The 23171-nt window shown below is 53.6% G+C and overlaps 1 protein-coding gene across 7 annotated transcripts in view; it reads right to left on the bottom strand.

Annotated features, from left to right (window-relative positions):
• CAMK2B (calcium/calmodulin-dependent protein kinase II beta) overlaps positions 1 to 23171 on the bottom strand; it is a 241961-nt gene that overhangs the window by 48816 nt on the left and 169974 nt on the right. Inside the window, exons 6-17 of one of the 7 annotated variants that reach the window (XM_006892147.1) lie at positions 17980 to 18052; positions 13119 to 13221; positions 12963 to 13046; positions 12304 to 12398; positions 11946 to 12068; positions 11262 to 11345; positions 10377 to 10419; positions 9336 to 9410; positions 4336 to 4373; positions 4161 to 4232; positions 2825 to 2869; positions 1079 to 1127 (exon numbers count right to left, since the gene is read on the bottom strand). In XM_006892147.1, coding sequence (XP_006892209.1) covers positions 1079 to 1127; positions 2825 to 2869; positions 4161 to 4232; positions 4336 to 4373; positions 9336 to 9410; positions 10377 to 10419; positions 11262 to 11345; positions 11946 to 12068; positions 12304 to 12398; positions 12963 to 13046; positions 13119 to 13221; positions 17980 to 18052 — 884 coding nt within the window. Of the gene's footprint in view, positions 1 to 1078; positions 1128 to 2824; positions 2870 to 4160; positions 4233 to 4335; positions 4377 to 9335; positions 9411 to 10376; positions 10420 to 11261; positions 11346 to 11945; positions 12069 to 12303; positions 12399 to 12962; positions 13047 to 13118; positions 13222 to 17979; positions 18053 to 23171 lie in introns of all 7 variants that reach the window. The other 6 variants (XM_006892151.1, XM_006892148.1, XM_006892149.1 and 3 more) reach the window with 6 other exon arrangements.

Here is a 23171-nt window from a genome sequence, read left to right as displayed (position 1 = left end):
AAGCACCCAGCCAGCCTCACCCTCCCCATGTCCTCCCATTGGCCTGAGAGGTCCAGGTGGAGAAACTGAGCGCCTCTTCTCTGCCTATAGGAAGAGGCACTGGGATCATAGATAAATCTGTTTGTTCTGGCCCAGCCTCAAACCACAGGCAGTCTCAAGCCTGTTGCACTGCTGCCTGCGCCTTAGGACTAGAGGCCTCACTGCCCTTCTGGCTCAAAGGGCCCTCTCGGGAAGCTGTCTACTTGCTTTGGCCCTGCCAGGGCATGAGATGGAAGACTAAAAGGTGAACATGGGCCAGGGCTGGTATGCTTCCCCAGATCAGACCCCATGCCGTGGCCATGAGGAGCAAGGGAAACACTTCAGTGATAACGTGGGGATCTGGGCAAACATACAGAGGCCAGTTTTTCCTGGATGTTTTGAGGGGCACTTGCCTGGCTCAGTGCTAGGGACACAGGTTAGGAGCTGGGGTGCAATATACATTAGACTGTGAAGCCACAATTCTCTCACAACTGGCTGGGCCGTTGAGGACGGAAGGCTCCACTGGCCTATCAAACACAGTAGAGAATGTCCTTCTGCCCCCTGAATCTCTCTCTCCCCAAAATACTGCCCGTCCATTGGTTAACTTGGTTACAGCAGAGCTAAAAGCCTAAAATGCTTTAAGAGAAGAAGATAAGCTTAGAGCAAATGAGAACCATATGCACCAAAGTCTCACAAAGGTCAGAGAGCTGCCCAGAGCCAACTTGGCCTCCTTCAGCCACCTGACCTAAGCTCCCCTGGCTACCTGGCCTGGAACCCCCAGCCACCCTGCCCTGACCTCCCCTGGCTGTTGGCCCCAACTTCCACCGGCCATCTGCCCTGGCCTCCCCTGGTCATTTGTCCTGGCCTCCCATGGCTGTGGTGGAAAGTCAGACAAGCCTGGTTCCCCGATGGTGAGCTGATGCAATCTTTTCCTTAGCAGATGCCCCGTCCTGCTGGGTGCACCTGGGGCAGAGTCCCTTCCCAGGGACACCCATATGCATACCCCCTTGGAAGCCTGGCCCTCACCACTTCACAAGGTGGTAGAAGACGGGGAGAGTACCTTTTGTGTCTTCATCCTCTATGGTGGTGTTGGTGCTGTCCGTGGACTCCTGAGGAAACACAGGGGAGCAGTGAGAGCCACAGAACTCAGCTAGAGACAACACGCAGGGCTTGTGGGAAGCAGGGCAACCCCAGCAGGATGGCCAGAGCTCCTGGGTGAGTCTCTGCCCAGTCCAGGCCACAGAGCTGAGTGACAAGGACCACGGGCCACCCAGGGGCTGTGGAGACCTTCTCATGTCTGACTCAAGCTCTGGACACTGCATCCAACCACAAAGGGGAAGAAGTGGTAGCTTCTGGCCACTGGTCACTTGGAAAGTTCTTACAGCATCTGGGGTGTGTGTGTGAGCCAACAGCCCTGCCCCTGGACACTAAGCCAGTGGCCACCCACAAGTGGACCTTACCCCAACTGCAGACCCCACTTCATCCACACGCCCTACAGGCAAGGAGGAGAGACTCTAACAAGACAGGATTTCTCAAGACCTCAAACAAGAAACAGAAAAGATGCCCCAGGACACTGGACCAGCTGGATAAGAGGGTGCTCAGGGCCAAGAAGCTGGTCTTAGGACCTTCTCTGGGGGACAGAGAGTGGCTGCACCTAGATGTTGTCTCTCTAGTTGCGGGTTGCCAGACTAGATGATTCTGTTGACCCTGAGAGCATCCTAGGACCTGCTCTGATGGTTTACTGACTTCAGATGAGAATTCAGGTTTATCCACTTGCCCCCAAGTGTCTGGGGAGATCCACTCCCCTCCTGAGAACCAACATCCTTTCCAAGAGTACCTAAAGGTACCCCAGCCCCCTCCCACCCAAACGGACATACAGCTGGCCCCAGTCACAAGTGTGTGTGCTGGGGTTTCTGTATAACCCGTCGAGGCTGCCTGATGGCTCTTCCACAAGAGAAACCTCCACCTCAAACACACATTGGTTCTGGGATTGGGCAGGCCCTGTGCTGTTACCTCTCTCACACCCCTGACAGTCTTCCTGGCAGCCTTAGAAGAAGGGGGACTGGCCCAGTTAAATGTTTTCTGACTGAAAATGTAGGGGTGTACCCGGGAGGTGCCCTGGCCTGGCATGCTGGAGGGTAGGCCTGGGCACAGGAGGAGCGGCCTGTATGGCTCCACCTTACTACCTTCTTTTCCCTCCCCCAGGGAGGATGATGATGTGATGAGCTGATGAGTAGAGCATGTGCTAGAGAAGAGAAGAGGCTGTTTGAGGACACCAGGTGGGAGAGTGGGGCAGGGATAGCCTTGTGAGCATGGCCAGTGGTCCAACCAGCTCTTCCTGGCATTCTCTCAATAGCACTGAGCATGGGAGGCTCTCCAGGCTGAGCCCCTCTTCTAGTAAACCTGGCCAACATAGCAGTGGCCAGAGAGGCAGGATAAGGGAGGCACAGAGAGCAGAACCCAGTCTTGCACTTATGGGGACCCCATGCTAATGAGCAGCAGCTGGAACTGTGGACGTCATTACATTGTGGTTGGGCACTTGGCACTAAGGCACCCAGGCTCCCTGTGGGCAGCAGCCACCTGGTCTCAGCTCTGAGCCTAATGCATGATCCTGCAGCCATTCCTGATCAGAGGCTGCCTGTTCACATGCCTCTCCACAGCTCCTGGACTTTGCTTAGCACCCAGCCCTTGCCTGCATCCGGGGCATGCTTAGGGCTTGAGGGATGGGAGGCCAGTGCCAGGCAGGCTGAGGTGTGCCTCCTCCCAGGCCAGAGCTCACAGGGCACAAGTAAAGAGGTGGCAGTACCTTAATCCCGTCCACAGGGTTATGGATAACGGTGGTTTGAGGCTCCTACAGGAGAAGGAAGACACAGAGGAGGAAAGAGGGAGAGTGAGAAGAGTAGGAGAGCCAGGCATGGAGACAGAGGTGAGCGGGCAGAGCATGGGATGGGGGGAGGACTGCCCCTTGAACAGAGAGCACTGGGAGAAGCATGGACAGCGGGGACTAGTCATGGGACAAGGTCCAGCCATCCAGAGGAGGGCACGTATGGCCAGACTCAGGGTGCTGTCAGGGGCTGCCTGCCTGTGGAAGGGTGCTGTTTGGAGCTACTGTGTCAGCAAGATGAGGTCCTCCAGCATCGGACTTTTTGTTCAAGCGTGGTGTGTGGGTGGCACATGGAAATGGATGGTGTGAGATGGACTCTGCTGAGGCATACGAGGCTCTTGTCGGCCTCAACGCTGGAGCTCCCAACAGCACTCCCTCGCCTCCCAGTCAGTTCTCCCTCCTGGCTGAGACAGACTCAGGGTATAAATGCAAACCCCGCCTCCTGAGGGCTACTGGAGCTCTGGGTGAGTTGGATGGCTCCACACAGGAGCCTCTGACCAGCAAACGCCTGCCCTTCAGAATGGTTCACCTGGACACTCATAAGTGGGAGGGCCAGGGTACCCTCTGCACCAACTGTCCAGTCCTGCTGGATCTCTCTAGGGCTTCTCAGCCTCCTCACCCTTCAAAGTGTACCATTCTCAGACAGCCTAGCAGTGCAGATCCTTTGCCCCAAATATGGCCTCATCTCACCACAGAGCATGGTATAAGCTGATGACCGTGGCTTTAGGGCTGCCGTAGCAGACAGGGCAGGCAGGAGCAGACAGTCCCTGCAGGGGTGGCCAAGGGCATCGCTCTTCCCTCCCTCCTTCTCAGTCCCTGGGTGAGTGCAGAAGCCAGACCAGGCCCTTTCTTTCAAAGAGTGACCTTAACAGTGAGGGGAGACACAGCACACTGCACCTCCCAGACCTCAGTTTTCTGATGACATAACCCTGGGCTGCTCCTTCAATGCTGGCCAGCCTCTCCATGCCAAACACAGGTGTGATGCAGGAAGCCCCTCCCGAAGCCCAGGGGGCTGTAGGCGTTTGCCCACCCTTGCTTGGTGCTGTAGATCTCTACCTTCAGTGGAGGTGCCAAGTGAGGGGTTCTGCAACTGCCCACCCGATCCTGCTCCATGATGCAACCTTTCCCCCTCCCCCGAAATCAGCCTGACCTTGACTCAGCTACAGGGAAAAGGGGACCCTTATACTAGGGACCCTGGCCTGTGATGCAGGGAAACCACATGGCCTAGCGGTGAGGAGGGCCAAGGAGGAGCCAGTACCAGGGCGGCAGGAGGTAGCGTCCCCTTGGGGCTGGTGACTGCAGCACTGTTTTTGGTGCTATTCGTCTGGGGCTGTGGAGAGAGGAAAAGGAGCCTTTGAAAGCTGCAAGAGAAATAGGGACCACACGCCCCTGTGCCCACGAAGCAGCCTGGGCTTCCCACTCAGTGTGCTCACCTTGACGCCATCTGCCTTCTTGTTCAGAAGACTCTTGGCTGCTGCAGGGAAGGAAAGATGCTATGTGAGCAGTGCTGGTTCTGGGTCCCACTGTCCTCGTCTGTGTCGGGCCCTCAGGGCCATGAGCAGCACCCTGCCAGGTATAGGGGCTCCTAGGACTGGCCCTGGCTTCACAGACTATGCCCACAGAAGTCTCTACTCTGGAGATGACTGGGCCCAGCAGCCTGGCATAGTCCTGGCACCCATCCAGGCTAGTAGTGTCCTCAGGGCAGCCAGCCAGGATAGTGTCCTCAGGACAGACAGCCAGGCTAGTGGCCCCAGAGCGGCCAGCCAGTCTAGTGTCCTCAGGGAGGCCAGCCAGGGTAGTGTTCTCAGGTCAGCCAGCCAGGCTAGTGTCTCCAGGTCAGCCAGCCAGGCTACTATGCCCAGGGCAGCGAGCCAGGGTGGTATCTTCAGGGCTGCCAGTAAGGCTACTCTCCCAGGAAGTCAGCCATTATCATTTCCACACCTCCATCCAGGGTATCTCAGCTCAGAGGCACCTTGCAGGTTTTGTGTTACCACTTACTGCTCTCCCTCCTCAAGCTGAACCAAACAGATTGTGCCCTTGGAAGGGGCTTGCCACCTATGAGGTCCCCAAAAAGTGCCAGGATGGATCCTTGCATGTGGCCATGCCCCAAGAGAGGTGCATGCCCTGTCACTCCTCCAGGTCCCGGCAAGTGGCCTGCATGAGGATGAGCTTTTGGAGCCATGGGTCCCATGCAGCTTCCAGAATCTTCAAGAAGCCTCAGTCTCTCTGCTCCTGAACACCCATCATGACTCTACCTGAGTCATCACTGGTTTTTTGCCTTTAAGCCCCACAGAATACTGGGCTCTGAGTGGGGTGAGTGTGAAGGACACACCCGGCAGAATGGGCTCACGGCCCATCTTAATCTCTCAACATCCTCTAAGCCCTGTCACTCCAGTTGCTGCCTGTCCATTAGGGACCCGGTCCACATGCGGTGGCATCTATGTCCTTCAGGGGTTAGCGTTCTAACTACAGAACTGCAGAAGGAAAAGAAAAAAAGGAAATCAGCTTACCTTAGAAGAAAGGAAAGATGAAGGACAAGGAGGAGGGAGTGAGAAAGGAAGAGAGAAAACAAAATTTGTGTTGGCCCCAGCCAGTAGCACCGGCACCCATGAGAAGCTGTCAGCCCATGCTTCTCATCATGATCTCAACCCGCCTGGAAGAAGAGCCACTTAGCACTGCCAGGTGATGCCCAAGCAGGGCAGCAGTCCTCGAAGCGCAGCTCGGAGTCTGCTCTGGAGCATGCCAGGGCTCATGTGGACAAGGGTGGAGACCCACAAAATCTCCAGGTGTCCCTCAGCCTGGAGCTAAGCCTGGAGAAGGCAGACAGCCTACCCACTGCCCAGCTCCTAAGCTCTGGCCAGAGCGGCACTCTAGCCAGGCTTCTGGAGTAGACCATGTGGCCACAGGCTTCGACGGGCGTATAGTTTTGGCTGTGCTGGGCCTTTTATATGGGTCCCTGCAGAGAGGCAGGCAGGCAGAAAACCACTGAGACCTGCAGAGCTTTGGGGGTCTGCACAGAGCACACCAGCAATGCTAGGAGATGCTGGAGAAATGCAGGCCCTCAGCTGCTGGCCTCTAAGCCTGTACTTGCTTAGCTGCAGTTGCAGTTGACACTGATGGAATCCATTTCAGAGGACACTTGACCCAGTGACCAACCCTGGACTGAATACCTATTGGTACTGGCCTAGCTGGTAGCAGGCTAGCTTCTTAAAGGTGGCCCCTGAGCTTGGCGTGGGGACAGGAGGCTCACCTGCAGGCAGCACACCCCTAAGACGACAGTGCCCCAGGCTGGCCTATCCTAGTTTCCTGCTCCGTTCACTGACCTGTTAATTGTCTCAGAGTTTCACCTCAAACCCCAGGAGATCCCTGCATGATCTTTTCCAGGAATTAGCTGGGAATTGATCCCACTACCCCATTCTGAGGACAAGCAAGACTACCCAGCCCATGTCTCAGCCCATGCAGGCCCCACTGCAGGCCTGCAGCTCAGTATAGGACTACTCCCCACAGGCTGGTTTGGGAGCATACCCTCCACCACTGCAGTCTGGGCAGCAGGTGCCAGGCACCAGGGATGCCCTTCCCTGGGGTTGTACCACACTTCAATGGTGCTGCCCATCAGAGGCATCACCCTCCTCACATTTACAGCCTAGGGCTCACTCACACACCCCTGAGCTCCACTGGTCCTGGGAAGCCAGACAGAATGAGTCCACTCACCCTCCCTGTGCCAGGCCAGAACACAGGGCAGCCCTGCCCTCCAGCATGCACCTCTGAGACCTGGACTGCCTGGAACCTTGGCTGCCTGAGACCCTGGCTCCTCTTTCCCATTTTTAGCACACGCAGATCACTCAGGTCCCCACACGTGGAAAAGGTCTTTTCGCCATCCCTCTGACCGTTGACACCTCAGAGCCATTTATTTACCCAGTGGGTGAGCCTGGACTGTGCCCAGTGTGGCCCTAAAGTGAGTGGAAGGAGAATGCCCCGGCCCCCTGTCATGCTGGTGCATGGCTGAGAGGACTGGGAATGGGCTCTTTCCTTTGTCACTGAAGGAAGAGATGCCTAGGAAAAGGTACATCAGCGGACAAGTGGGCAGACCCTCCGCTGGGGACACAAGTCATAATGTCATGGTCTCTTTAAGACAGGTCACTGTGGAGGCCTCTGTGAGCAGAGCCACAGCTGTCCTGGTCACATCTCACCCTTCTGTGGCATCCCAAAGACACTGCCTGGTGGCCTGGCCAGCAAGTGTGCTGCTGAGCTCCAGTCAAGCACCCACAGGCTGTCATTATTCTCTCTCCACAAGATCAATGGTCTTTCTGTATAGTTGTCTCTCTTCTTAAAAAAAATCCCATTTACATCTGATTCTAGAAGAGTCTTCATTTTCAAACTGTGCTGTTCAAGGTATCACCAGTAACCAAAGGGACCAAGGGCCTCCATGGTCACAGAGGTCCTACTCTGGGTCAGGCCTTCCCTGAGTCCAGCATGGACACCACTGGTGCCACAGCTGATAATAAGAACATCTGCAAAATGTCAGTCAGTCCCAGACAGGTTGCACTACAGCAGTAACTCTAACACATTCTGTGGTTAGCGGTCATTCCTCACGTGGGATCCTTAGCTCCTGGCTCCTGTTAGGAGTACTTTATAGAGCTATTAATTTCCTAGAAATCCCTGTCTGGAGTTCTGGTGTGTCCTTTGCAGCAAGGTGATGCACTATTAGCTCCAAGGCCAAGTATCTCTGGTGGTTCGAATCTACCAGCTGCTCTATGGGAGAAAGAAACAGTCCTCAGAAATTCATTGAAGGGTGGGAACAGCAGTGACATGAGATCCTGCCCTAGCCCAGATTCTTGGGGCCCAGACATAGCCAGGTGGTTGGCTTTCAGCTCCAGCTCACCTACAGTGGTGGTCACAAGATGCTTTTTGTGCTTTCTCCAGCTAAAGTCCTGTTACCTGCAGTAGGAGCCCAAGATGGATAAAGGAGTCTCAGACTCCAAGGTGGGGGCTCCCTGGCCACTAGGAGGGGCTTTCACAGCACCCCTGCAAGGTCCCTCTCTTCAGTCCTGACTCTCCTGCTGCTGGAAGTGCCCTTCCACGCCAGCCGCTCTGAAGATCAAGGAGGGTCTAGTGACACACTGCTTTCAACTGCAACAAGCTCTACAAGGTCAAGGGGCCAATTTCAGGGACTGAGTCCTCCAGCCTGCTCTGCCCACAGCCCATCAGTGCTGGTGCTGCCACTGAGGGGCCTTCCCTACCATTTGATGTCCACCTCATGGGCCCATGCCTTGCCCCGGCAGCCATGCAGGCACCCACCCCATGAGCAGCCCCGGACAGAACAACCTGGGTATGTTGGTGCCTGGCACATGCATGACCTCATGCACAGGCCCCTGCAGAAAAGTGGCTCCCAGACAACAAGGCCCCAGGCTCTGAAAGCAGCCTCTGCCCTCTGCCCCAAAGGAGGTGCAGCTGCCTCTGGATGCCTCTGCTAGGCATCTTTATCAAGGATGGGGATGCCCTCAGGAAGTACCCTGGAGTAGCTCTGAGGCTCTAGAAGGCAGTGAGGTGGGAGTCAGGGCGGACATGCCCTACCCTCATTGGGCTACAGCAGAAACTGTGGGAGACCACCTAACAACAAAACCTGGGCTGCACTGGAGTCAGAACTGGGACGTTCCGTGGCCACATACACAGTGACATATACATGATGTCAGAGATGGCAGGGTCTTGACCAGGCAGGTGCTGGGCTTCTGGTCCAAATCATTCCCGAAGGAGCAGACTGGCAGGGGACCAGAGGGTGGGATTGGAGGTGAGGCAAGGGGGGGGGTCTCATAGGAAGAATCCTAATGAGGAGGGAGCCCAAGTGTCTGGGCTCTGGGCCTGTCCAGGTCAGACACGCATATGGAGGACACAGTGGCCCTAGATCACGCTCCTGCCTGCACACCCCCCGACCACACAGCCCTGTGGAGGCAGACAGAGGGGCCGAGGTCAGAATCAGGGTAGCCTCGGGTCCTGGGGATGGGGATGGAGGGTAGGGCCGTGGGTAGGGGGATGGCCACGGACAGAGGGCCTTGGATGGCTCTTACAGAGGAGGGTCTTCTTTCCTGTACTTTCCTGGGGTGGGGATAGGGACTTCCTACTCAGGGTTTTGACAAGCCCACCACATCAGCCCCAATCTCTCCTTTCCTGCAGGGCCAGAGTGTTCTGAATGAATGCACAAAAGGCTTCACAGGGCAAAGGTTCTGTGAAGAGTTCTCCTGATCTCCAAGTCTCATGACCAAGCCTCAAAAAGTGTCCTCTCAGACTATTTCAGCCAAGTGCATGTGGGGACACTGTGCAGCCCACAGAGGACCTGAGAGGAGGAGTTCTGGGCGTGTGCAGCCACATTTGTGTGTGGTCAGGGTCGCATGCTGAGATCTGGCAGGGTCAAGGGCGCTTGTCAAGACACATCTACCTTGCTCCACCAGCCCCATGGTGGCACCGGAGGCCGCGGTGGACATTGTGGCAGGAGCGGTGGTCTGTCTGCCCACTGTGTGCGCCGGGTTAGAGACAGCGGAAGGGAGTAGTGACGGAGGGCGAGGGGACACAGACGGGGCAGGCAAGATACGAAGAAAAGAGAGACAAAGGAAGCAGAAGAAAATTAGAGTCAAAGTTTACATAAGAGATGAGATTTGGTCCCAGAATCCCTTTCAAAAAGGAAAGTGAACACAAGATCCAAACAGATTAGCACCTGAAAAGCATTTGCCTCCTTTCTCCAAAGAAAGCCCCATGGGGCTTCTGGGTAAATAGGGCCTGTGGGATGGGGGTGGAGGTGAGAGAGACAGGAAAATGGGTGTGGCTCTCGGCCCCCACATTCACGAAGGACATGTCCAGTTAGTGTTGGTGTGATGGTGCCAGTCTATCCCCAGAAGCACTCTCACAGCAAAAGTAACAGGACAGGGAGGGGAACTGAGGGGGTAGGGGACACACAGACAAAGAACCGAGCTAAAGCACGGATAGACCCACAGAGACGCAAGGACAGAACCTGACCCACACCCAGCAGGACTCCACTTCCCAACCCTGCCCACACCCGGTCAAGCTGATGCCTGCCAGTCGTCCAAATCCTTCTCCTGCTTACCCTCCAGCTCACTGCCCACATCCCAGACACAAAACAGATGCCTAGAGGGCTCAGAACAGAACAGAGTTGCCGGACCAGGGCCTGCAGACACGCGGAGGGTACAGAAGATGTCTAGAGACAGATACAGAGACCAAGCATGATGGCAGATGTGAGGGTGACTGGGACTCTGGGCACTGGTCACAGAGGGAGCCAGCCGGAGTGCCCAGGCTCCTCTGCAGCCCATGTGCCCCAGGGGGCCGGGGGCAAGGGTTTGGTGTGAGCAGGGAAGAGAGTCTGTTGGTGTCACATGGAGAGGCCTGTGTTATGGCTCAGCTGCTCAGTGAGGACCTGAGTGACAAGTAGGCAGCCCCCTTCCTCCTGAAGGTAGATTGCTCTCACCTGAAAAGTTCCGTGTAGCCAGCATGGTGGTAAGGATGGCTCCCTGAGGAAAGAAGCACACAGGTAAAGGCGAGGTCCCACCCTGACCTGTCCAGAAGCTTGGAGGCCAGACCGGAGCATAACCTTCTAGAGAAGCAAATGTTTGGACAACTGGGCCGCAAACTGGCCTCATTTTCAGATAATTGACTACTGTCCCACTGCCCCTCCAAAGCTGGCTGCCCCTCCACAGTCTCTAGATCAAATAAATAACTAGAGAGCCCTGAGACACTTGCAGTATTCACCTGAGGGGTGACCTAGGAGGGGGCCCACCTGCAGTCAAAGCTGACTGTGAAGGAGCAGAGTCTGCTGTAGGGAGAGGCCAGAAGGCTGTCAGTCTGTGGGAGTCATCCCAGAACAGCCCTTTACTGGGACCAGCAAGGCAGCTGAAGGGAGGAAACAATGTGCTCTGAGGGCCTGGGTTCTCCATGAGTCTTCCTCTTCCTTTACCTACCATACCCCTAGACCTTCTTCCCATCTTCCTCATCAAAACTCATTGAGGTCTGAAGCTTCTGGACTTAAAGACTAGAGATTATCTCACCTCAACAACTCCTCCCCCAGCTATGCCCTGGGAACTCAGGAGCCTGGATAGACGCAGAGGAGAAAGAGAGCTGGAGATGAAAAGGGCCTAGGAGCTGAAACCACACAGGGCCCAGGACAGCAGAGTGCCACTTCCCACAGTGTCCCTGAGGCCCACAGGCTCCATGTGCCTGAAGCCATGGAAATAAACAGCCTGTCTCTGGGGTCTGCTGTGGTAGCCCTACACTGCAGGGACCCCAGTGTCTTTCACACTCATCCTTTATCTGCAGGGTCCCCGGGCTTGGTGCACAGCAGAGCAGGGGCTCCCACCTTAAGCTTTCTTCTTGCGTTGAACTTCTTTAGACATTCCACCGTCTCCTGTCTGTGCATCATGGAGGCAACCGTGGAGCGTTGCTGTAGGAAGGGGGATGTCACACAGTTACAGAGCTCTCAGTGACCAATTTTGTCCCCAAGGATACACAGCAGGCAGTTAGGGGCTTAGGGCAGCAGGTCTTAGGATAGAGCCCTGAGTGCCACCTCATTCTGAGTCCTGGCTCCCTGTTGTGAGTTCCTTTCCCATCCCACCCAGGTCCCCCATCCCTGTACTCCCTCCCTGGCCTCCATCCTTCTGCCCCTTTCTCCTGTCCCTGACCTCATCCCTGTACCCCCTCATCCCTGACCCTATCCATTTGGCTCATTCCCTTACCCATATTCCCACTTCGGCCTTTCTCATTCCTGGTCCCTCTGCCCTCCCCCAAGGTCATATCAGCACAAACCATCCTTACAACTGCTGTTCCCTAGGAGGGCCAGAGTCAGGCTCTCACTTCACATGCCCTCTCAGAGCTGAAACTCCACAGAGATACCTACTGTACACCACAAAGGCCAAAGACAGGACCAGAGTCCCCAGGGGGTACTGGAGAGGGACAAGACTGCCTAGGAGAGGTCCTCTCCGAAGTCTCAGGCAAGCCTTCCAGCACCTGCCAGCCCTGAGCCCAGGTGGCACCTGGCACTTACGCAAACCCACGGGTGCTTCAGTGCCTCATGAGCTGTAATGCGCTTTGCAGGGTTGATGGTAAGCATCTGATTGATGAGGTTTTTTGCTTCAGGAGTAACAGTGTCCCACTCAGGGGATGGAAACTGGAGAAGAAAAGACATGGGAGCAGTTGAAGTCCCTCACCGGGACAGGGCCCAGAACTCTTCAGAGGATTTCAACCCAGCAAAAAATTAGGAGAATAGCCGCAGGTACCTCCTCCAGGTTGGTTCTTCCACACACATGTGCATACGCTCACACACACATGTCCAAACATGTGCTCACGTCCACAGTTGGGCCTTTCACATTTCCTGACAGCTTTTGAGGGACAGCAGTACTCACATCATATGCTCCAGCCTTGATCTGCTGGTACAGTTTATGCTGATCCTCGTCCCAGAATGGTGGGTAGCCCACAAGCAGGATATAGAGGATCACCCCTGGGGAGAGTAGCTGTGAGCAGTGGCAAGTGCCCCCAAATGGCCACTCCCTAGCCACACATGTCCCTTGAGTATGTCTACAGCCCAGGCTAGACAGTCCTGCTGGGGTTCTATGGACAAAGGAACAGTGCCCAGCCCTGGCTTGTCCAGGCATGTGATGGGGAGGGCTGCTGAAAGGACAGAGTCAGGCCTTGGCTTGCCTCCCACAGTATGCCCTCCACAAATTTCCTGGGATCCTTATGCCTCCTGCATCTTTCACTGGTGATGTGAGGTGTCAGCTAACATCACCATGTGAGAATAGCCCCAAGCAGTCCAGACTGGCACAGAGAGCTCTCAAAGGCCTCACAACCAGAATATTAGGAACCACCTTGCTTCAGAGGTGTGGTCCATGCTGCCCTGCCTGGGTCTGCTGGACCCACCCCTTCCCCAGCTGTCCAGACACTGTTAGCTTTGGTGCACACTTATCTGAACAATGGGAAGAGCTTGCGATATCTGACTGGGACAAGAGAGCCAGTCAATCCTGAGTGGCTCCAGCTACCGAAACTGCACGTGCCCAAGCCTCACCACACGCCCAGATATCCACGGGCTTGCCATAGGCCTCCTTGCGTAGGACTTCTGGGGACAAGTATCCTGGAGTGCCAGCGAACCCTAGTGAGGAGAGAGGGCCAGTAAGAAGAGGCTGAGCTGTCCCCTGCCCTGGCTTGCTGGCCCAGCACTTACCAAACCATGCCTGCTGGTCTCCCTGGACCTCGATGGCCAGGCCAAAGTCCGCCAGCTTCACTGCTGCACCTTTGCATTTGCTGGCCAGGAGCAGGTTCTCAGGCTGCAGGGACCATCAGGGCAAAGAGCACGTTCACCACAGAGCAACTCATGAATGGGGACATACCAGAAGCAGAGCAGTCTACAAGAGAGATGCTTTGATCTGCCACATGCTGTCCTTAGTCTTAGGAGGCCCTCACTACTGTCTGTCCCTCCCCCAAGCAACAGGGAGTCTACTTCAGGTTATTTCCCCTCACTCAGGCCACAACGGAGAGAAAGAATGTGGTCAAAGTCAGGGAGCAGAAGGTGGGGGCACTCTATTTGTCTTGGGCCCCTCCAGCAAAGCTGCCACTCAGATGTGGGAGAGACACATGTGTTTGCTTAGCCACTCCTACTGACCAGAGCCCCTCAAAGGGCAGCAGCATGAAGACCAAACAGAAGGCCCTCAACACCAGCAATGCTAAAAGTCTATCTGCGCCTGCCCTCTGCCCATGATGACCTCACTGGGCATCAAGCCCCAGCAAGCTGCTGACCCACCACATCTAATAGGAAGAGGGTTCCTGCTTGAACTTCCTGGACAGACTGACACCCCAACAGCCAACATCCCTCTAAGAGACTCTCCAGGCACACCCTCTCCTGGGTGGCAGAGCCCTTGCTAAGTGGAAAGGAAGTGTCTTCTTCCACCCTATGGGAACAACCAAGAAGGCTGCTATCCTGTGACCAAAAAACCTTGTCCTGAGGCCGTGAGGGCCTGAGTAGCTGTGTTCCCAGCACTGTTCACTCCAACCTAAGCTCTCACCTGGTGTGGCCTGCTTTTTGGGTAGGACTGTGACTCCTAACAGTAAGCCCCACCCAGGTGCCCACTCAGGTGCCCAGCCCAGACATCTCAGGGAGCATTCTCAGGATTTATGTTTCTGTCCATGCCAGCCTGTCTGGAGCCCCAGCGTGCCTCTGTGAGCATGGCCTCCTGGTCAAAACCACAGTTGCTTTTCACTGTGTTTCCACTAAGACAAAAGCCTCCCCATTTTAAACTGCTTTTGAAACAGTGACTGTAAGATCCATCTCAATTTTGGAAATCTTAAAATGTGAATGACTGAAACCAAAACCTAACCCATACCAGAGTCAGTTCTGACTTAGAATGGATGAAGAATGCAACTCCTCATGGAAAGCCCTGTGTTCCCATCCTGGGTTTGGGAGTGGGGTTTCTAGGCCTCCAGGTCTCCAACAGCATGGCCAAGCCTGTGATCTGTGAGTGCAAGTCTGCTTCCAGAGCAAGTTAAAGGTAAATTTCCCATCCCAGCCCCCCTCCGCAGTCTCTTCCCCATGCCCTGTTCTCCCATTTCCCAAGGGGACATATGCCTGGGTTACTTGTCTTTGTCCTGCAGGGTTTAGCATGACAGGGACCCTCAGATCTTGGGGTCATGAGCATCTTAACATGGCAATATGAATGGGCAGGGTACCAACCCTCCCATGGACCCTACACAAAGACCTCACCCTTGCCAAGCTCACAGAAGCTTTGTTCTGAAAATGAGTCGTCACCAGAGTCCTCCGGAGGTGAACCAGATGGTCCAATTATGTGTGCCTTCTCCCAAAGGCACAAAACAGAATTTGTTCCCCTGGTGCCTGAGAAAGAAGTCTTGCTAGCATTGTAGTTAAGGTATTTGGGTACTACTACAAGATCAGTGGTTTGAACTTTCTGGATGCTCCATAAGAGAGAGACATTTCAGTCTGCTTGTATGAACAGTAAGAGCCTCAGAAATCCTATGGGGTATTTATACTCTGTTGTAGAAGGTCATTATGAGTCAGAATCACCTCAACAGAACTGAGCTTGGATTTTTTAGGGTTTAGTAACTGAGCAGAGTCAGTTGTGAGTGGAGGACAGTAGGCTTATATAGTTTATGACACCCAGGCAGGGGCCACCCAAGCAGTTTGGACCAGCAAGCCTAACCCTGGAGAATGGGTGGTCCCATAAACTGTAGCCCATGATAGGGATTTGCCTTTATAGTGGAATCCTCATGTGACATGCTCTGAGGTCTGGTGGTACTTCCTGCTTCCTACATACTCCTCATTAGGTTCAGATGACACGCCACAAAACTATGACCAACCTATATAATTCAGATGGTGAATGAAAGGTCATCATCTCCCTTACCCTCAAAGACCACTGCTGTCTCCTCACCACCTCCCTCAACTCTTTCTTGTCAGAGGATTCTGCCTGCTTTCAGATCATACCTGGGGTAGGAAAGGGAGCACTCACTTTGTGGCTTGGCCTCAAAGCTCACTTTGTGGTTTGGCCTCAAAGTTACCTGGATAAATAATACAGTCCACAGATAGTGAAGGACAGGCTATTATTGTAGCCTGGTGCTATTATAGCTGCTATTGTAGATAATTAAGCCACCAAGGAGAGCCACCAAGTCCAGTCCCAGACATGCTCCCTCAAGAAGAATAGAGGTGTTATTGTCTACATACCTGGTCTCTCTTCAGAGAACCAAGTGAGACACTAAAACAGGACAGAGGAGATTACAAGGAAGATGGGCACACAGGACAGGCAGACAAGAGGCAGTGCCAAGGCAGAAGCATGTGAAAGGCTGGTAGTCCCTTTAAAGGAGCATGGACAATGCTTTGACTATCCTTCAGAGAGGACTGTAACTATCTCCACAGAGATTCCATGAGAGTCAGCCTAGGTCCCATCACCATCCCAAAGAAGGGTATGTCCCACCACATTGCCACCCTCAAGAAATAAAACTGTCTTTAAAACCAAGTATCGGAGAAAGCTCCAGCGGAAGGAGAGAAGCAGAGAAGGAAGGAAAGAGGAGAGGGGTAAAAAAAGGGAAAGAGGAAGGAAAGGAGGAGGGAGAGCAGAAAGTGAGAAGAGATGAGGAAGTATGGATGGAGAGGAGGAAGCAAGGAGGGCGGAGGAAGTGTGGAGGGAGAGGGAATGGAGGAAGCAAGGAGAGAAAGAAGAAAACAAAAATGGAAGAGGGAGAGGAGAAAACAAAGAGAGAGTGAAGGAAATGAGGAGAGCAAGGAGGAAGTGAGGAGGGAGGTGAGAAAGGAGGAAGGGAGAAGCACAGAGGGAAATGAAGAAGTAAGGAGGGAGGCAGGTGAGTAGGAAGTGAGGAGGAAGAAGGAGAAGAGGAAGTGAAGACTAGGAGTGATGAGAGAAGAATCAAGGAGGAAGGAGAGACAGGAGGAAGCGAGGGGAAGAAAAAAGAAAGGAGGAAATGAAGAGGAAGGAAGGAGAAGAGGAAGCAAGGAAGAAGGAGAGTCAGGAGAACATGAGGAGGGAGAAGGGAGAGGTAGACATGAGGAAGGAAGAGGAAGTGGAGGAGTAGAGGAGGAAAGAAGTGGAGGAGGGCAAGAGGGAGGTAGTTTAGGAGGAAGCAAGGAGTGAAAAGGAGAAAAAGTGAGGATGGAGGAGTGAGGAGAGGAAGTGAGAAGGGAGAAGAATCAAGGCAGTAGAGGGAGAAGAGGGAATGAAGAGGGATGAGGGATGGGGAAAGTGAAGGGGGGAAGAGATAGAAGGAAGCAAGGAGAGGTGGAAAGAGGGAGGAGGGAGAGTGGGGATGAGGATGGACAGGAAGAGGCGAGGAAGGAGGATGGAGAAGAGGAAGCAAGAAGTAATGTAGGAGAGAAGGAAGTGAATAGAGAGAAATCAGGAGGGAGCATCAAGAGCAGGAAGCAAGGAAGGAGAGGGAAAAAGAAAAGCAAGGAGGGAGAAGGAGAGGAGGAAGTAAGGAGGGAGAAGGAGAGGAGGAAGTAAGGAGGAAAAATGGAGAGGGAGCAAAGGAAAGGAGGAGGGAGAGGCAGAAGCAAGAAGGGAGGAGGGAAAGGAGGAAGTAAGAAAGGAGAAGGGAGAGATGAAGTGAGAAGGCAGAGGGATATAAAGAAGTGAGGGAGAAGGGAGGAGAAGGAAGAGGTGAAAGCAAGGAGGGAGGAAGAAGAGGAAAATGTGAGGAAAGTAGAGGGAGAAGAGAAATTGAGGAGGGAGAGGAGAAAGGAAGGAGTGAGAGAAGGAAGTGAGAAGGGAGGAGGGAGAGAAGGAAGGGAGGAAGGAGAGTCAGAAGTGAGGAGGGAGGAGAAAGGAGGGAGGAGAGAAAAATGTGAGGAAGGAGGTGGTAGAAAACAAATTGAGGAGGAAGAGGAGGAAGTGAGGAGGGAGAGGAGAAAGGGAGGAGTAAGAAAGGAGGAGGGAGAGGAGGGGTGAGGAGGGAGGAGGGAGTGAGGAGGAAGGAGAATTGTGGGCGAGGAGGGAGGAGCGAGAGGAGGAAGGGAGAAAGAGAAGGAAGTGAGGAGGGAGAAGAGAAAGGGATGACGGAAAGGAGGGGTGAGGAAGGAAGAGAGGAGGGAGGAAAAAGTGAGGAGAGAGGAGAGAGCAAGGAGGAGAAGAGTAGGGAGTGAGGTGGGAGGAGGGATAGGAAAAAGGGTGGAGGGAAGAGGGAGAAAGGTGGGAAGCAGAATAACTGAGGAAGGAGGAGGGAGTGCCATTGTTCTCACATTGTATTCCTGGTGGTGAGACAGCCTTTGTGGGCAGAGCCTGAGGCTGCTGTGCCCAGAGAGAGCTGCAGCATGAGCAATGGAAGCTGAGAAAAGGCTGGAATAGGTTGTATCTCAGTGTGCATCAACTGGCCAGGGCCTTGCTGCGCACTCCTGCAGGGGCTATGTCCCATAGGAGTGTGAACACCCATCAGGAATTCTGAGACCTAGGTGACATATGCACACGTGATGTGCCATGGGGCATGCTGCTGAAACAAGAACTTGCCTGCCAGAGCTTACACTGACATGCAGATAACAGAACAGACATCAGGGGCAGTAGGACACTCACCTTGAGGTCTCTGTGGACAACCCCCATTTGGTGGCAATGGAGAACCGCTTCCAGGATCTGCTGGATGCAGTGACTGTAAACACCAGAGCCAGTTAGTTCCATGTGCAGATGGCAGTGAGGAGGGTGGACATTATGGGATGGGGGGTGGGGTGGGTTGGGTAGGAGCAGCAAGAGGGCAGTTCGGGTGGGAGGAGGATGGAAAGTGGTGGACCAGAGGTCTTTTGTCTGCCTGAGAGTTTCTAAGACTCAAGCAAGAAGGTCCTGATAAGACACAGATCCACACCTTTTTCCTCTAGTACTTGGTGGCCAAGCCAGGGATCCACACCCTTCCCTGTAGCCCCATAGCTGACTGAGGAGGCACAGAAGGGCCAGGGAGGGACTGCAAAGAGAAAACTTATCCTGTTCCTAGAGCTCCTGCTCAGGCCTGAGGTTGACATCAGAGAGGAAGCCCAGAGGGAGCAGGTGGAGGAGGAGTAACAGGAGGAGGAGGAGGAAGGAGGCAGGAAAATCAGGCAGGGGAAGGGGGACAGAGATAGAAGCAGGCGTGTGGAGCTGGGTTAGGGTGAGGGTGCTACACCCTTAGCCTACTGCATCAGAGCTGCAGGCCTCAGTCACATGTCTGCACGTGGTACCATGAGTACTAAAGCTTTCATGTGCATGGGGTCTCAGCAGATCTTGGGGACAGAACTGATACAACAGCCAATGTGGTACCCTTGGCACTCCTGAGACTGGCAGCACTTGCTGGGGTCCTGGGCAAGGACCTTCCCTTCCAGGTCTTTCTTATATTGCCAGGAAATGGAAGACGTTAGAGGACTCTTCTGGAATATAACTGTCTACAGGATGAGGCCAGTTGTTCAGGGTCACCTGTAGGCCACCTTGACAAACCCTTCAGCATTCTCTCTTGTTGCACCTTTTGAACCAGATCCAGAGTCTACTCAACTCCACCAGACTTGGCCAAAGTTTGCCCTCCTGCCCACCCACAGCATCCTCACTGTGCTCTCATCTCAGGCCCGGCTCTGTCAGGATCCCACCACCCAGGACAGCCTTGGTCAGCAGGGTGACAATGACACCCAAGCTCAATCTCTGCTGACAGGTGTGGCAGGTCCCCATTCATGAAAACACTGGGTTCTGAGACATAAGCAGCCCCCGGGAAGGGGGGGGGGGTCCCTCCTACCAACTGTAACCAGAGGAATTGCTGGGTCATACTCACCAGTCCATGGGGAACACCTTAATAGGCCCTGCCTCATGGGTCACATCTGGGAGAAGGTGGTTGTCTGCATTAGAAACCAAGTCTATGTTTCCTTGAAAAAGCCCACACATGAGAATTTCACTGGGAGGATGAATTCCCAAGGTATGTGGGATTAGAAGTAACTGGTCCAAAGTCCTGAAGATGCCAGCCGATGCCTGTGCAGGAGCTTTGCGGCCTGCACACACTGTTCCACACCCTTCTGTCTCCCACTGCCAGGTAAATCCTCTTGTTCCCTCCCTGCAACCTGGCCCCTCAATAGGGGATGGGTCCCTGTCCCTGTGCTCATGGCCATCAGAGCCAGGAGTAACACCCATATCCACTGTCTTGACACACTGTCAAGTGTGTCTTCATGCTCTCTACAGGAGGCTTGTAGCTCAGAGTAGGCAGGCCCTGTCTATAGTGGTCACCCTTGATGAGGGGCAGTCTGGGAAGTCCCAACCAGCAAGCTGTCCCATGCCAGCACAGTTTAGTGATTTGCACACACAACTCTACAGTCCATGTGGCCCTGGATCTGGTCCCTCCTCTATGTTTTACATGCCTTAGAGGACCCAGGCACAGGGTCACTGTGCACTGAGGACCCCTCAAAGTCAGGACCTCCTCCCACTACCCTTGTGCTCCTGTCTGTATGCCCCACCCTGGCAGAGGGAGGGGTGGCTCTTTGGGGATTGTTCCTGCTCCCTTTTCACCTTTGGTCAACATTGTGTCACCCAGCACTCTCACTGGGCCTTCAGTCACCCCTAAACAGCATGTCACCTTTGTGGTCAGAGCTGTTTCCATGTCTGGACACCCATCAGTCTTGTCTGGTCCTGCTCTACACAGGACATCCTCTCAGTGGGCACTGAGTATGTACAGCCAAAGGTAATTTTCCAGATTCCCTCAGCAGCTCTCATCAGCCATGTTCCTTTACAGAGTGAGTTTTAGTGAATTCTAAATTTGCTTACTTTATTCTGAAAAAGGACACATATTGCCCTTCATTTCCTTGTTGTTCTTGTTATGTGCCGTGGAGTCGTTTCCGACTCATAGCGACCCTATGCACAACAGCCCTAAACCCTACTCTATCCTGCACCAACCGCACTGCCTCTGACACACCCATCCCGATTACCCCAGTCACCGAGTCAATCCATCTCATACAGGGTCTTCCCCTCCTGCGCCGTCCCTCCACCCTCCCAAGCATGACGTACCTCTCCAAGGACCCGTCCCTCCTGGCAACATGTCCAAAGTATGTCAGACGAAGCCCCAGAATCCTTGCCTCCAAGGAGTAGCTTGGTTTAATCCTCTCCAAGATGAATCTGTTTGTTTTCCTGGCAGTCCATGGTACATTCAGTACTCTTCTCCAGCACCACAGCTCAAAAGCATCCACTCTCCTTCTGTCCTCCCTAGTCATTGTCCAACTCTCTGATGCATAACAAGCGATTGCAAAGACCATGGCCTGTATCAGGCGCACCTTAGTCTCCAGAGAGACACCGTTGCTCCTGAGTACTTTAGAGAGGTCCCTAACAGCAGACTTTCCCATCGTGATACGCTTTTTTATTTCCTGACTGCTGGTGCCAAGAGTGTTGACTGTGGAGCCGAGCAAACTGAAGCTGTGAACAATCTCAATCTCTTCGTCATCCATCCTGACGCTGCCAATTGGTCCAGTGTTGAGAATCTTTGTCTTCTTGACATTGAGCCTCAGTCCATACTGAAGGCTGCAGTCCTTGACCCTTGGCAGCAAGTGCATGAGGTCCTCCTCAGTTTCAGCAAGCAGGGTTGTGTCATCTGCATAACGGAGATTGTTAATAGATCTTCCACCAATCCTGATGCCACAATTCTCCTCATAGAGCCCAGCCTCTTGGATAATCTGCTCTGCATACATGTTGAAAAGGTATGGAGACAGGATGCATCCCTGGCGCACAGCCTTCCCAATTTTGAACCATGCAGTGTTACCCTGCTCTGTTCTGACTACTGCCTCTTGGTCCAAGTATAGGTTTCGCATTAGCACAATTAAATGTTCTGGGATTCCCATTCTTCTCAGAGTCAGCCACAGTTTGTTATGATCCACACAGTCAAATGCCTTCATTTCCTTACACACCATAAAAGTCCTACCTCTTCCACAAGGACTCTCCAATCCTGCTGGTACCTTTCCTTGTCTCTTTTCCCTCCTGAGCCAGGATATACTAGAACCCCCTCAGAGACTCAATGTTTAGTGTAGGAGGCCTTGGTCAGGTGTCTGACAAGTGGCCCACAAAGTCAGATACCCTGGCATGGCTCAGGACCTTGGCCATACCCCCATGCCAGATTGCTGCTCCCTGTGGCTCCCATCTCAGCATGGACATCCTCATATTCTGTGGGAGCTGGTCCAGCTCAGCCCATTCCACTCGCCCTCAGGAACTCTGCTTTCTGCCTTCACCACATTCCTGTCTCCAGTTCTACCCCTTTACATCTGGTAGCACCAGCCTGTCAGGCCTGACTACTAAGGCAGGACATGCATATAGATGAAAGCTGACAGCCTAAAAGAAAGAGGAAGACTGGGTACCAGACACACAAACAAACAAGGAAGTTACTCACACTGGTCACATCAATTTGCCAACCTGCTCCCACCAACTGCCTCACAATTGCCTACAGAGTAGAAGCCAGTTTGCCTGCATCCCCATTTGGCTACTAACCACTTTCTATTTGGGCACCAAGCCCCTAAAAGAGGCAGAATCACTTCTAAGAAAGAATTAAGGGCTTGTGAATGGCATAAGCTAGCTGGGTCCAGCTCCAAGTCTCATCTCTTCTGGACAAGTTCCAAAGGTCAAGATGAGCCCAGCAACTGGGTAGGAAAGCATGCCAGACCCCCATAAAGGTAGAGCATAGTAGAAATCCAGTCTCTGTACTGCCACCTCCCCTCCCAGCACTTGGCATCATCCTGAAACCCAACAGCCAGAGGACTCTTAGAGGCTCACAGAAAATCTAGTGTGTCCTCTCCCTGGCCACCCCCTAGCCTTGAGCAGCTTTTAGCACCATCTGTGCCTCAAGCCACACTGCCAGTCCTGCCTATGTGGTAGCAAAGGTGGTGGTGGTGGGGCAAAGTGTGCTGTTATCTCAAGGAAAAGGGTGAGAAAACTGGCCTTTCAGAGTCAAGTTATACTTTCTATTACCTGATGGGGACAGGAATGAAAAGTAGAGCTGAGTGGAAGGTGGGGTGGGGTAGGTTAGGCATGTTGCCAAGAGAGGGGTCTTCAGGGAAGAAGGAATGGCAGAAGGGGTAATAAATGTGGAGAAAAGATTGAGAACAACAACAGATGAGTACGTCAGGCCCACAGATGTTAAGAAGGCCTGGATGGTCAAGACTGGACATGAGGAGACCAGAGAGTAGGGTGAGAGCAGGGGATGGGCAAAGATTGCAGGTCTTTTCTCTAAAGGGTCTCAAGGGTGTGGCTCAGCCACAGGCTGGAATGCAAGACAGAGAGAGACAGGGAAGACCAGGAGCACTCCTAGAGAGTCTGTGGGCAGCATATTGCAGAGCATCTTCTTGCTCCAGTAGTCAGCCCGGAATGTGGGAACTGGAGTCTAGTCTGAGAAAGGGGGAGACTTGAGGTAAACAGTTTTTTGCCTCACCAAGATGCTCAGATCCCTGTGTTTACCCTGAGCTTACTTGCCCCTATAGATGTGAAGGAAGGTTCAGGAAGCCCGGATCATGCCCTTGGCCTGAGCCATATCCTCATGCCCTTGCTCGTGGAGCTAGCTACAGGGCAGTCAGCCAGCCCATGTGCAGGGCCAAGTCATGGCCAAGATGGTTTCAGGAAGGAGATACTCACATGAAGCTATTTTGGTTATTTTTCTTGTGTGGAGGGCTGACTTTCAATAGATTGCAGTGAGGGAGCTGCTCTGATATGTATGAAACCCCACAAACATGCAGCTGTTTTTAAAGATAACACTCATTTTTCTTGATGGAAAAAATGAATATATAATAATTAAA

Source organism: Elephantulus edwardii, unplaced genomic scaffold (genome assembly GCF_000299155.1).
Source record: "Elephantulus edwardii isolate Elephantulus edwardi_28Jun2011 unplaced genomic scaffold, EleEdw1.0 scaffold00111, whole genome shotgun sequence".
Classification (NCBI taxonomy): domain Eukaryota; kingdom Metazoa; phylum Chordata; class Mammalia; order Macroscelidea; family Macroscelididae; genus Elephantulus; species Elephantulus edwardii.
Note: the sequence above shows the minus strand (reverse complement) of the source record. Positions and strands in the feature narration are given on the sequence as shown.